Source organism: Triplophysa dalaica, chromosome 4 (genome assembly GCF_015846415.1).
Source record: "Triplophysa dalaica isolate WHDGS20190420 chromosome 4, ASM1584641v1, whole genome shotgun sequence".
NCBI lineage: Eukaryota > Metazoa > Chordata > Actinopteri > Cypriniformes > Nemacheilidae > Triplophysa > Triplophysa dalaica.
In genome coordinates this window covers 12,550,002-12,563,183 of record NC_079545.1, presented here as the reverse complement: position 1 = coordinate 12,563,183, position 13,182 = coordinate 12,550,002, and the positions used below count along the sequence as shown (strand labels likewise).

The window sequence follows — 13,182 nt, the reverse complement described above, 5'->3', positions numbered from 1 at the left end:
TGCTATTATTGTATAGCAGTTTGTGTAGTAAACTTAGTTGGAGCCTTCTGTGAATTTGGTTAGACACGTAATGTTAGGTTACACATTATCAGGACATATCAAGCGATCGCTAACAAAGCAATTGTGACGCAAAGTACAAATATGTTTTACATAAGATTGCTGTGCCATTCCTGTATGATCCAAAATTGATTGCACAGCACTGCTTTTTAAGTTCAGTCTCTCCACAAATCCAGTGCCTTGTTCTCAAAGGAATCCACAGTAAAATTAAGCGAACAATTGCTCAATATCTCACCCATTTCAGCAGGAATGTACTTAAAAATAAACTTCAACCACGGATTCCTAATATCGGAATTCGAAGGAAGCGACTGTGTTCTTCAACAACCAGGCGCTGCACAATGTTGCGTGTTTGTTGCTTGGTCGCTCTAAATAAAAATAACAGTGAAAGAAATCCTCAATTTGGCACATATGACATGTGGCTAGCCGCTCTCGAGAGCACTTCGCTAAAGTGACAGGGTTGCCAGATCTTTACAGAACAAATATGCAATTAAAGACAAAAGCAAACCTTAAAATGCTAATTATTTACATATTTTATAGGACCAAGAATTCTTAAATTCTGCAACAGACCATTTATTGAGACCTACGTGCCGAGGCTTTTTGATCTAAGACCAAACAACAAGCATAAAAGCGTTTATTAATAACCAAAGCGGCATCTCGGCAAAAAAGCGCTGTGTTTTATACCAACAACGGTTTAGTTTAAACTGACGGACAAAACAAATCTTTAGCCGAAAAACATGTCGCTAAGGTTACCAGTTTGACGATCATCACAAATGCGGGAGTGTGTACTATGTGTGGCTAAAGTCAATCGGGAACCAGTGGGCGGGGCTGGAGAAGTAGTCGTTTATATATTTCCGTGGTGCAATCCAGGAACTTCCATTCGCCGAGCCTGGTGTCAATGACAGTTGTAATTTCAGTAACAAGGGCGTTTTCATTTCTGACACTTACGATACTATTCCTTAAATAAATAAAATTGAGGTCTTAATTCATCGCCCCTTTAAGTATATAGTAGCCTATATTTGTCTTTTCAAAGAGCTCAAAATATGTTCCTTTTGAACCATGAACATTTAAGCTGTCAGAAAGTCATATGATAATCACTAGAACTGGTTATGTGTTTTACACTTATTTTAAGCACCTGAGACCCGAAACTAGTTAATGTATCCCCCTGACTATAGGTATATTTAGCTGAGAACATATAATCTTTTCATAAACTGTCAGACCTTCCCATTCAGTTTCAGCCAGTCACTGTAAATAGTGCTTTCAATGTGACTTAATTAAGGCATGTGTACGTGTGTGCACGTATAGAAGCTGACAGCTCCATTCATTTGCACAAACTGCCAGCACATTGTCGAACGCTCTGCTAAATCAATGCAATTTAACTCTGCTTGCTAACGCTGTGATTTATCCCACCGATCTGAGCGTGTGCAGAAACAGCTCACCATATACACATAAATCTACAGCACCAGTGCCCTCCGAGCACGGATAAATATTTCTGAAGTGCTGTAACAAATCTCTCTCTCCTCTCTCTCTTTTTCTCTCTGGCCCTCAGCAGCCGTGTATTGGCTTCATTTCCAGTTTGAGGCTTGCTGGGGTGGGAAATTTCCCACAAACTAATTGATTTTGGCAGATACTCGCTCTGCAAAGCTACGGCATTTAGTGCACATTTAGCATAAAACCATTTAAAGTAGCATTAAGCAGCCACTTAAGAAGTGTAGTTTCATCATGTGCTGCAAAACGGCAATATACAGCACTATAATGCAATTCAGTGTATAGTGGTGGGTCGATGCAGAGCGGTATAATCATACAAAATATACAGTACTGTATTGCAAGATATATCAGTTGTAATGCAATATAATGAAGGCAGTGTTTAAGATTTTGTTGGTACAGTAGCCCTCAGGAGAAGGATCTTAATAGCTGATTCTATAAAATCTTTAATGGGCTTTAGAGAGTTAATGGTTGTTGATTTTGGCTTATGAAAGAGAGGCATGTAGAGCTTGTGTTAGAACAAAGATATTAATATTAACAAGATGCTTCTCTACCATGAAAATGAATGGGAAGGGATCCAATATGGTCGCTCTAGCGAAGGAAGTCCCCCCCTTCAAGTGAAACAAGCCAAGTGTCAATCAATATTGACTGACGATTCTCTGGGGCGGGGCTCTCGTGAGGCGCTTACCAGCCTGTGCTTGCGCTTGTGCTGTAGACGAAGCGACCTGGAATAAGGTGATTTTAAATGCAATTTAAGCTTAGAAAGCCAAAGTGATGGTACAGTTCGAAAGAAATGTGCAGTCTAATTGTGATTCTTGAAAGGGATTTAAAAAATATCTGACTTCCCCCATTCAAGTAGATAGGACTGTGGTCTTGCTATGACGTAAATAACTGCAAAGAGGCTTTGCAAACATGGCTGCCGAGTGGCACGACTTCTGTAAACTTTTTTGGAGGATTTATTGAGGGAAGTGCAATATAATATACATGACTATGTCTTCAGAAGTGTATAAAGACCTTATAAATGAAGAGATATGTTTTTATTTCCTAAGAATGAACTATTTCTCTACATGCATCGCGTGAAAACCTGATGATATCTTTGTTCTTTGTCCACCGCCGTAGTGCTTCGAATGGAAGGGTGGAGGAGAGGAGTGGATTTCAGTTCCAACACTAGATGCCGATAAATTTCATACACTGGACCTTTAAAATGATAAATATGCCGTAGCCTATGTAAACCAATTACATATAAACCAAATAGGAACATTTTGTTATGTATAATTTTGTTTTAACTGATCAAAAATATTACTGAAAATGTGAGTGTTGCTTTTCATGTGTAAAGCAAAGTATGGTCGCTAGGGAGGTTTGGGTGGTTGCTAGGTGGGTACTTAAGAGCTCACCTCTCCATGATTTCTTTGTTTTTTTTGTCTTCTAGACGTATGGATTAGGTGCGCTCATAAAAATAAGTGTGTGACATGTTTCAAACCGATTTATTGTCCACCACGTAAAAATGTTAATTCTGAACACTTCTCATGAGGTATTTCTGCACACCACATGCTTGTAGGTATCGTTATTAAAACACAAATTGTACCACTCTCTTGGGAAGAAAACAGTCCTCCAAACTAAGTCATTAATTGACTCAAAAGTTAGCTAAAAGAGTTGTAGTGTTGACTGTGTTTTGTGTACTCAACCTACCAATGGTTTACAGTTTTCTCTACACATTATACTAGAAAAATACACACTTTACCTATAAAAACATCAAAAGTTTCATAAATTTATGTCTGAAGGGTTAGGATATCAAATTATTAACATGACATTGCCATGGATTTTAGGAAAGCATTATGTAAAGATTGTCCTGCATGAACAGCCAGAGGAATTCGGGGGGTGTAGTGCTTTCAAAGGTTCCTACGCTCGATTTTTAATAACAGTCAGTGTTGTCTATTCTCAACATCCATTCACTATTCATCTCTGCCTGCACAGGGACAGAAAGAGAGAGAGACAAAGATCAGTAGCTGCCGGCTGCACATAGAGGCAAAAATGGAAATGCTGACATGCGAATAGTAGTTGACATGCTGTTTCTCTATTAAAGCAGAATGTGTCAGATAGTGCTGGTGTTTCTCTGTGATGTGTGAACGCGTGATGTCTTTATGCATCATTAGCCCCCAAAAAATGTGTTAGCATCAAAATAGAGATATATCTTAGCCACATTTTTGAGGATAGGCTGGAAATTTGATTGCCAGGCGTTCTTAAAGACTAAATAATTTGTGATTTCTAGGGTCCTACTTTGGTTAATGGAGTGTCTAACAACAAGTTTACGTACATAAAGGGTGGTAAAACATTTTCATCTTCTAATAATAGGCGGTTATTTTTACCTAACTTCTTGACTGACATTAAAATGATTAATTCCCCTCCTTTCTGTCAGCCTACTCTGATCTGATTGGTCAGATGGTCTAGTCTGCTATGATTGGTCTACCGTGTGCCATGTCGCAAATGGAATGTAGGCGGCCATTCCACGGAGTGCCGCAAATCTGGTCCGGAACTGAAATTAAAACGACTCCTTTTTTTCCCAAGCCAATAACTTATTCGTTCATTTTTGGCTTTACTACTTTGCAGACTGCTTACATTCAATTCAATTTTATATATATAGCACTTTTCACAATATGCATTGTTCCAAAGCTGCTTTACAGGAGAAATTATGAAAAAAGGTCAAACACAGCACAGTGCATGGTGTTTATAGAACATGCAAGATCATTCTAGTAAATAATATCTAATAAATGCAGTCTCCTGGTGGTTTATTTAGCATATTATGTATTTAATGAAAGCTTGGCTGAAAAGATGAGTCTTTAATCTAGATTTAAATTTGGAGAATGTGTCTGACCCTCGAATAGTATCGGGAAGGATATTCCAGAGTTTCCAAAGCTTGACCCCCTTTGATGGATTTAGTTACTCTAGGTGTTATCACAAGTCTGGAGATTTGAGCTCTTCGAGAGCGTGATGGATTGTAATGTGATAGAAGCTCTGTTAAGTAGGTAGGGGCTAAAATGTTTAGGACTATATGAGTAAATAAAATAACTTAAAAGTCAATCACTAAAGCGGTCACTCCCTGTGATGCCAATTTTCAAACTTTAGTTAGTCTGTAATGTTGCTGTTAAAGCATAAACAATATCTGCAAAATGATAAAGCTCAAAGTTCAATGCCAAGAGCGTTATCCTCTTTAACAGAATTCGCTTTTCTAGGATTACAGAGAACGGCTGGAATCGGACTACAGCCCTCTACTTCCCGGGTACATGATGTCACTGGGCGGAGGTTTTTCAAAAAGTGGAATTAAGGAATACAACAAAAAAGGTCTTCCTTAGAGAAGAGACGCTGGAGGAGTGTTTGGTTATCGGATATTATGAACATTTGACTGAGCTGCGCAATTAATTACTTTCACTTTCATCACAGTCCTACAGCTGGTAATAAGAATTCCGCTACACACATTCTAAGATAACCAACGGTCAAATAACAGCTTCCATGACTTTATAAGCGGCTGTTAAAGCTGATGCTGATATTGCTGATATTGTGTGTGTGTGCTAGTGTGTGCACATACCTCTTAAACACTTCTATGATAGGTCCTTCTATGAAGTCCTGCTTGCAAATGTCTCCTAGTTAATCTGCCTGTTTTATTATCCAATTTGGGTCCAATGTACAAAGACAAAACTAACACTTCTGTTATTAGTGTTAATTAATATAACCGGTCTGACCCAATCGGTCCGGGGTCATTTCCCTCGTCATAGTAAGAAAAAATCGCAATCTCCAACCAAGATTGACGTTTGCACATGCACTAGCAGACCTCTGTTACACTTCCATCGATCCGCATGTGTTTAACTGATGAAGTGAGCTTAACGCCATTGTTACTGTTTATTGCTCAAAGCCAAAGTTTATGAATACACATGCACTGAGAGGGGCACCGACCAATCACAACAGCCTGAGAAGCAGAAGCTCGCTCATATGGTATGGGTTGGACTTCACACACACGCTCTAAGCGGGGAACCAATCACGACAGACCTGGTCAGCTTTTCCAATCAAAGCGTTTCGGAATGAGGGACTTTATATACACCGCAAGAAATCCAGTCGTTTTGTTAGAAGGACAGCGGTGAACAATAGACTTGAAATATGTGAAATATAAAGCGTTTTTTGAAACTAGAAACATGAACTTCCATTGTTAAACACCCAAAAAACATAATCAAGGCTTTAAAAACAGCCAAAGAATGGCTCCTTTAATGGGTAACCAGTGAAGGGATGATAACATTGGCGTTATGTAATCGTATTTTCTGCACCTGATTAGAACTCTGGCAGCTGCATTACATTCACACACAGCATCATTACACACTGCATGAAGTGTAATTTAAAGGACATTGTAATATTTTCTCTTTAAACACCATTCATATAATTTATTGCTTATTGCAGGTATTAAGAAGAGTTTTTGAGCCGAATGGTGTTTATGTTACTGATTCCTCTGAATTCAAAATAGCGCAATTACAATAAAACGATTGTAATAATCACAACAACAAAGTCAAACAAGATTAAAGTGAGAGCTTTTATGAGTTCTTTTTCTTTCTGTTTGTCGACTCATCAAGTGTTATGTTGTATATTATCCAGTTGTCTATTTGCTGTTTGTTTGAACCACCCAGCTTGGTACAGGGACGTGGATTATTTTGACATTCATAACTACAGCCCATTATTTAAACAGCTTGTGGACTTATACAGCTACAACAGCTATTGAAAATTGTATTATAAATCCTGAACACACAGCGTGTCTATCTATTTGATCGTCTTTTATTCAGAGGAAGCCACTGTGTCATTTGATCAATATTTAATCTCTCTCGTGTCTCCTGCTGTTGCCGCTCAAACAGAGATCAGGTCAACTCCTCTCAACTCTTGATGTCTGTTCTTTGTGGCAACTTTTTTTTTCTCGGTGTATGATTGATTTCTTTTTCAATGTATTTGTGCGGTTGATATTTGTAGTTAAAAAGCAGAGATAAATTTCACAACAGATGACATCATCATACACTCATTCGACTTCATGATTTGTTCGTGTTCTTTTTTCCTGAATTAAATAGTGGACAGAGAGGAACAGTGGAAATTGAGTCAGCCGAGTAACCGCACACTTCCTGTGGTGATGAGGTTAAGGTTGCCAGATATTTTTGCGAGGCTGCAGGTTTCCAGATTTCAGGTCATGCTTTGACCAGATGCAGATGATTTAGCAAAATTGTTTCTCCCACCAAATTTCAGTGGGTTTTTGCGTTTGCTCTCGGAGGTCTTGCGGTTGATCAGAGCGAGCAGTTCTAATTTACTCCACATGGCCCTGCATTCGCCAGCCATCTGAAATACCAAAATCATTCCAGATGACATAAGATTTTCTCTTTTTTCCTGTTGTCATGTACATTTTTTTGTTCTTTCCTGCGTTTGTTTGGGAAATATGAGTATGTAGTGGACACGGTGGGTTTGTTAAATGAGGCTTATTATGTGCTCCATTTCATCTGTGAGCACTGTGTAAAACCCGTGAGACCAAAATCTAGTTGACTGTAGTTGGCTGTAATGACAGGAAACTGACAGCACAAAATCCTTCCTGTGATACTTAACAATACCAGTTACTGTGTTTAAAAAAAAACATTTCACTTTAATATGCAAAGACAGCTTATAAGATTATATTCTTTCGAAAAGTGTAAGCGCTTAAAAAAAAAAAACTCTGTTTGTTTGAAGTTCCCGGCCAGGTCAACACAGCTACACTTGGTTAACCAATTAATCTTGAGTTTGGAGTTTGACAAAACCAATTGGGGAAACAGCAGTGAGTTTACCTAAAAAAATGACAATCTTATACACTTATGTCATTCCAAACCTGTTTGACTTTCCATTGTGCACCACAAAAGAACACATTTCAAAGAATATTGGTAACCATACAACACAGGTCTCCATTGACTTCCACTACATGAACATCAAAGCAATTCCAAAATATCTGCTTTTGTGTTAAATGGTCAACTTTTATTTTTGCATCAACTATCCCTTTACAAAAATCCCTAGAGAGAGTATTAACCATAAAGTAGATTTCCTCCTAGTGTCCTCCACCACACAGGCATCGTAATTTAGACTTTTTGTCCTCTGGACATCCTGTGTTGGATGGGTCATAGATGAAGGAGACTGTTAAAGAGCTTGATTGGATTCCAGGTCCCAGAGGATGCTGCCATACAGAGGCAGAGATAAGAGCAAAATTGCTTGTCTCAGAAACATGACATGTTCTTGATATCAATCAGCGTGAATCATTCATTCTCTAGTTTAGGTTTTGACATCATTTAAATTGCTAATGTGTGACTATGTATATAAAATATGATATATATTTATATATATGAGAAGTGCGTGTGATACAGGTGACTCACTGTAGGCCACCTGGCTTATACTCTTTTCAATAACATATTGTGAGGTTAACTTAGTTCTTGTCTGACCAGTTATCTACAAATCTGCTTTAAATATATCAAATGATTTATCGGACGCCTGTATGATCAAGCCAACACCTTGTTTGTTGTTCTTTTATTATAAGGTGTTGATTTGTTGAGTTTTTTGTTATGACAATTCAAACTCTGTGCAAACAGGCTTTTATTGTGTGAATTTGAAGCATGTGTTTGTGCGACTGTGTGTAACTGCAGTAAATTTTAACAGACAAGGCCGTGTTTACACAGCATTACAGCGTTTTGTCATTGCTCTCTTGTTGAGTTGTGTTTAATCACACAGTAATTGAGTTGAAACAGGGAATGATATCAGGCCTGCAGGGAGAGGCCGCTTCTCATTATCATGAACACATGCTGGACTCAAATAACTTGACTCTTCTTTTCTACCCCCTTTTATATTCTATTTCTGTTTGTTTGTCATTATTTCTGTTCATTTAACAAAAAAAATCATTCAATTTAATATTATCTTTTGTAAAAATATTTTTTCTTCTCATGTCTTTACTTCTTTTCTTCTTCTAATGTTAGTTACCTATTCTATTCTATTCTATTCTATTCACAATTTTTTCTGTTTCTTTCATTTGCAAGTTTTAAAATACAAACAATTTTCTTTTAGTTTTTAACCTATTTTGTAATCTTTTTGTTTCTTTTCTATTCTGTCATTTCTCTGTTTTCAACTGATGTATTTGGCAGGTGCTTGTCTCAAAAAAGCTACTTGAAGCCAATTCTATTTTTTTATGTTTAACATTAGGGGTGTGACAATATCCCGTGGCACATGATCTCGCGAGAACTGATGCGTCTTGCGAGAACACAATATCCACATACAATTGTCATGATGGAGTGCTGGGCATGAAATTCCCTTCTCCCTTCATTGGGTATTATCACTTCAGGATTGTGCATTTTATTTCACAGAAATCTTACAAAGTTTATCGTCTCCCAAAAAACGCGTCCTTTTTTGTCACATCCATAATGTATGTTTATTTCCCTTTTTGTAAATTTTTTTTTTTTCATAGACTGACATTTTGATGTTTAGACTCTCTATCAACAAGGGTTCAGTAGAATATTAACAGATGGTTCAATATACTCATAACAAATTCATTCATGTCACTTCCATAACGCTGGAATTGCCCATATGCTCCCTGTATTTAACCTGTTCGACCCCAAAATATATTTGGGAGCATTTGTGCGAGTGCATATTTTGTTGTGTTGCGACCTGTTTTCATTACTGTGGATAACACGCTAATAACTGTACAAAGTATGTGCCTGCTGTGAGCTACAGTGACCGGCTCGGCCATTCATAAAGACAACGTGAATTAACATCCAGCAGCGCTACTTTCCCGCTTTTTCTCTAAACACGTGCTACACAGGCGGTTTCAACATTTAACTGTTCCTCTGAAGGCTGTGAGGGTTCAGTCAGTGGAGAGAAGAGGATTGACAGTGTGATATGATCACCACCTCTGCTAACACCAGCACTATGCAAAAAGCATATCAAGAAAACAACCGCAGCTCTTTACTAAAAGCTGCACCTGTTAAGAAAACAATTATTGCCTGTCAGTTGAGTTTGTGACAAAACATTTTGCGGTGTTTACATATTGTTTTTGTACTGCATAGTATAATTCATTAAAATAGAAGTTTAATTTGGTTGATTTTATAATGCCTACTTTGTTGGCATTTTGTGTTTTAAGAGAATATTTCCCCTTTATATATTTCCTCATTGAGGATTTCTTTTAAAAAGTCCAAAAATCTTGTCTCGTGCTTGTGAACTCAGTCTCGTGAGAGAAGTGTCTCGTCACATCCCTATTAAACATATGTTAGCTTATTTCAAATGAATGAGTTGTTTCCTCTCTGTCCTTTCAGAACAAACATGTTTCACTAAAACTGGAGAAGAAACGATGGGATGACATTGTGCTTAAACGGCAGAAAGAAATGGAGGACAGCGTGACCCCTGACATAGACGAGAACTGCTTCGGCGATCTGGCCACCAGCGTCTGTCGAGACCAGGAGCGAGTGAAAGATCGTCTGCTGAAGAACACGTACTCCAAGAAGAACAAACGGGTGAGTTTGTCATCTCTTACTGATATCTGCCCGCCGAACGTCAGCTTGATGGACAGGGGCAGCGGAGCTTGAAGCCATGTGTGATCTTACGCCTGTCCCGGAGTGTTGACGGCTTTGAGCGGTGATGACCGGATTAATGTGGCCATCTCGTGTCATTATGGCAGGCCTGCTGTTTCTGGAAATGGCCAGTGAGGTGTGCACATATAAATGTGACAGTGGTGTATCAGTGTCTGTCAGATTACTGCTCCAGAGTTGTGGTTAAACCACACAGCATGCAGTTATTGACGAAGCAGAACAAATGTAACAATCACAGATTCTTGTTTTCTCTGTCTGTCGGTCTTTCTCTCGCTAGTTGTGGCCTTTTCTTGGCAGTAATGGTTGAGAAGGACAGGAAATGGATGGAGATATGAGAGAGAGATTTGGTCAATAAATAAGGTGGAGTGGGGTTATCAAAGACCTAAGTGAGATCCTCTTGTTCTCAGTTGTTGTGTGTTCTTGGCCCTGGTTGGGGCACATGTGTGAACTACTATGTTATGATTCCTTTGGTTTATTTGTGCTGTTTCATACTGACAAGTTGATTCGAGTGACTAAAAGTTACACAGCTTAACACAACAGGTCTATTTTAATGTGTTTTATTTATTTATGTTATTATTTATTATTGTAACATGTAGTATTAAATTGTAATTTTCAAATATAATGTTGTTTTTATTTAAACATATAAAGTAAAAATATTTTAATATTTTATAAAATTTCTATATAGACAATGAACAAAATTCTAATTCATAAATTAATCAATTGATTCACACAGTCCCGTAGTCTGCAATTTTGCATATGCCTATAGACCGTCTGACACCCGCACGCCTGACCCCCAGTTAACTTCCGGTTTGTCTAATTATAGAACTATTTATATTTCTATATATTTGTTTATGGTGTTAAGATGAATCCTTCAATAGACTGAACACATATTGCATATTACATATGATGTCGATTCTTTGAGTTTTACACGGAGGCCTTCACTTTGAAAGACGTTTTGAAAAATTAATTTTCATGCCCAAAATGAATAAAAAAGTATTTTGGTTTGGTTGAAACTGTGTGAACAGGGTGTCACTGTGTGCGTTTGCAACATCTTAAACATTGCTTAAACTGTGAAAGAGAGAGAATATTATCAGGACTTTGAGAAATGAACGGACAGGGCACGATCCATGCGATACGTCCGTCACTCGTCTCGCCCTGGAGACATCAGATTACCCTTCGCTGAAGAGTTCTCCATCACTGAGACCCAATGCATATAAAACATCCTCTCTCCAGATGGGATATCTCTCTGATCACAAGCCTTTGTGGCTCGCCCACACTGGCAGCATGTTTAAATGCAGGGTGTCGTAGCCCACGTTGGTGTCTATCGGACTCATCCACCCGCTGGCAGCTCAGTTTTCCTCTCTGATCTGAAATAATGGGGAAAAAGAAAAACACTTTCATATCGCTGTAATTGCAGAGCGGAAGGCTCTCCACAAAGCAGCCATCTGGACGGGGAGAAACCGAATGCGCATGGGCCGCGTGTGTGTTTGTATTTCCTAGCTAAAAAGATGCGGAGGGACACACGCAGCATGCCTCTGATCAGCATGTCGGGTTTTTGATACACAGCTCAGCTTGATTTCTTCTGAACGAGCCTTGATCACACTTAAAGGCAGATTCATCAAAGCGTTTATGCGTTGTGTATTCGTGCACGCAGCTCGTAACGATGGAATGGAGTGCATTAAAAAATTCAACCAGTCATATGCTCGCTCAAATATTTTTCAGGGAAAACAGATCGCCATGCGTCGTTGTGTGCGTTTCACGCTAGCCCACAGGACCTAATTGAGGCACTGTTGTAGTGGAATTGACCAATCCTCTTAAAGAGATAGTTCACCCCGAAATGAAATCATCATTTAATCACAATCTTGGGATTTCAAATCCGTATGGCTTTATTTCTTCTGAAAAATGCCAAAGAAGATATTTCGAAGAATGTTGGCAACCAAACAACGGCGGAATCCTATTGACTTGCATTACGTTGACACAAAACCAATGCAAGTCAATAGGTAGTGCCAAGGTTCGCTTACCAACATTCTTCAAAATATCTTCTGGAGAATGAAGATTAAATGGATTGCTAATGGAGATCTTGTCTGTCTGTCTGTTTACTAACAGGTTTAACCTTTGTGGAAACTTCCTGGCATCCTTACTTTATATTATAGTGGTAATATGTGAAGCCAAAAGAGTTTAGAGAGAGAGAGACGTATGATCATCACACCTTAATTCAAATGTTATGAATTCTGTTTTTCATTGTAACCTAAGACCAGACAGCTGAGTGTGTGTTTATGTGCACTAACAGTGTCAGACTGAGGTCAGTGTGTGCTGGTGTGTATAAGTATGAAGCATGAGGATGAGGAAAATACTACTTCATGAGGAGAGATAGGCAGAATTAGATGATTGTGTGATAATCCGCAATGAGCTCATGCAACTCAGGGGAATCTCTGTCTGTCTTGCTTTCATCTGCTTGAAACATTGTTGGGGAGATGCTGTGTGAAGTTTAGGGCAAATCTATCCAGTCACAGTCAGTTGTCTTTGATCATCTTTGAGGCTGGCTTCAGGTTCTTATACCTTAGGGCAGATTACCCACAGCAGAGCTTTTACAGAATATCACATGAAGTAGAGCCATTCCAGGCTTAAATGTCTTATTCATAAATACACAGAGGATTGTAGACTAGTGGGTAAAGATCTGGGCTGCCTATTTATAGGTTCAAACGTTTTTACTGTACATTGGGCCCTAAAGCTAGCTTCTTGACCTCATGTTATTCCAGGGTCTCTTTCTGTAAATATTGTTAATTGTCAGCTAAAAGCCAATGTGGAAGATTATAGATTATTTAGTATGCAGAATTGTTGACACTAGCCAAAGCTTATGCAATATTTGTATATGTCGATTAAAAATATTGCGAAATGACAGCCTTTCCATTGAAGGTGCAGTGTATGCAATTTAGCGGCATCTAGCGCTGAGGTTGTGAATTGCAACCAATGGCTCACTCCTTCCTCTCAAAGCAGTATGGTGGGTGACAGGGCACTAAGATGTCGTCACGTTTTC

At 38.6% G+C, this 13,182-nt stretch overlaps 1 protein-coding gene across 11 annotated transcripts in view; it reads left to right on the top strand.

Moving 5' to 3' along the window:
• Nucleotides 1-13,182, top strand: part of fbrsl1 (fibrosin-like 1) — a 245,130-nt gene that overhangs the window by 48,117 nt on the left and 183,831 nt on the right. For all 11 annotated transcript variants that reach the window (XM_056745377.1, XM_056745375.1, XM_056745383.1 and 8 more), the window contains exon 2: nt 9,873-10,070. In XM_056745377.1, coding sequence (XP_056601355.1) covers nt 9,873-10,070 — 198 coding nt within the window. The remainder of the gene's footprint in view (nt 1-9,872; nt 10,071-13,182) is intronic.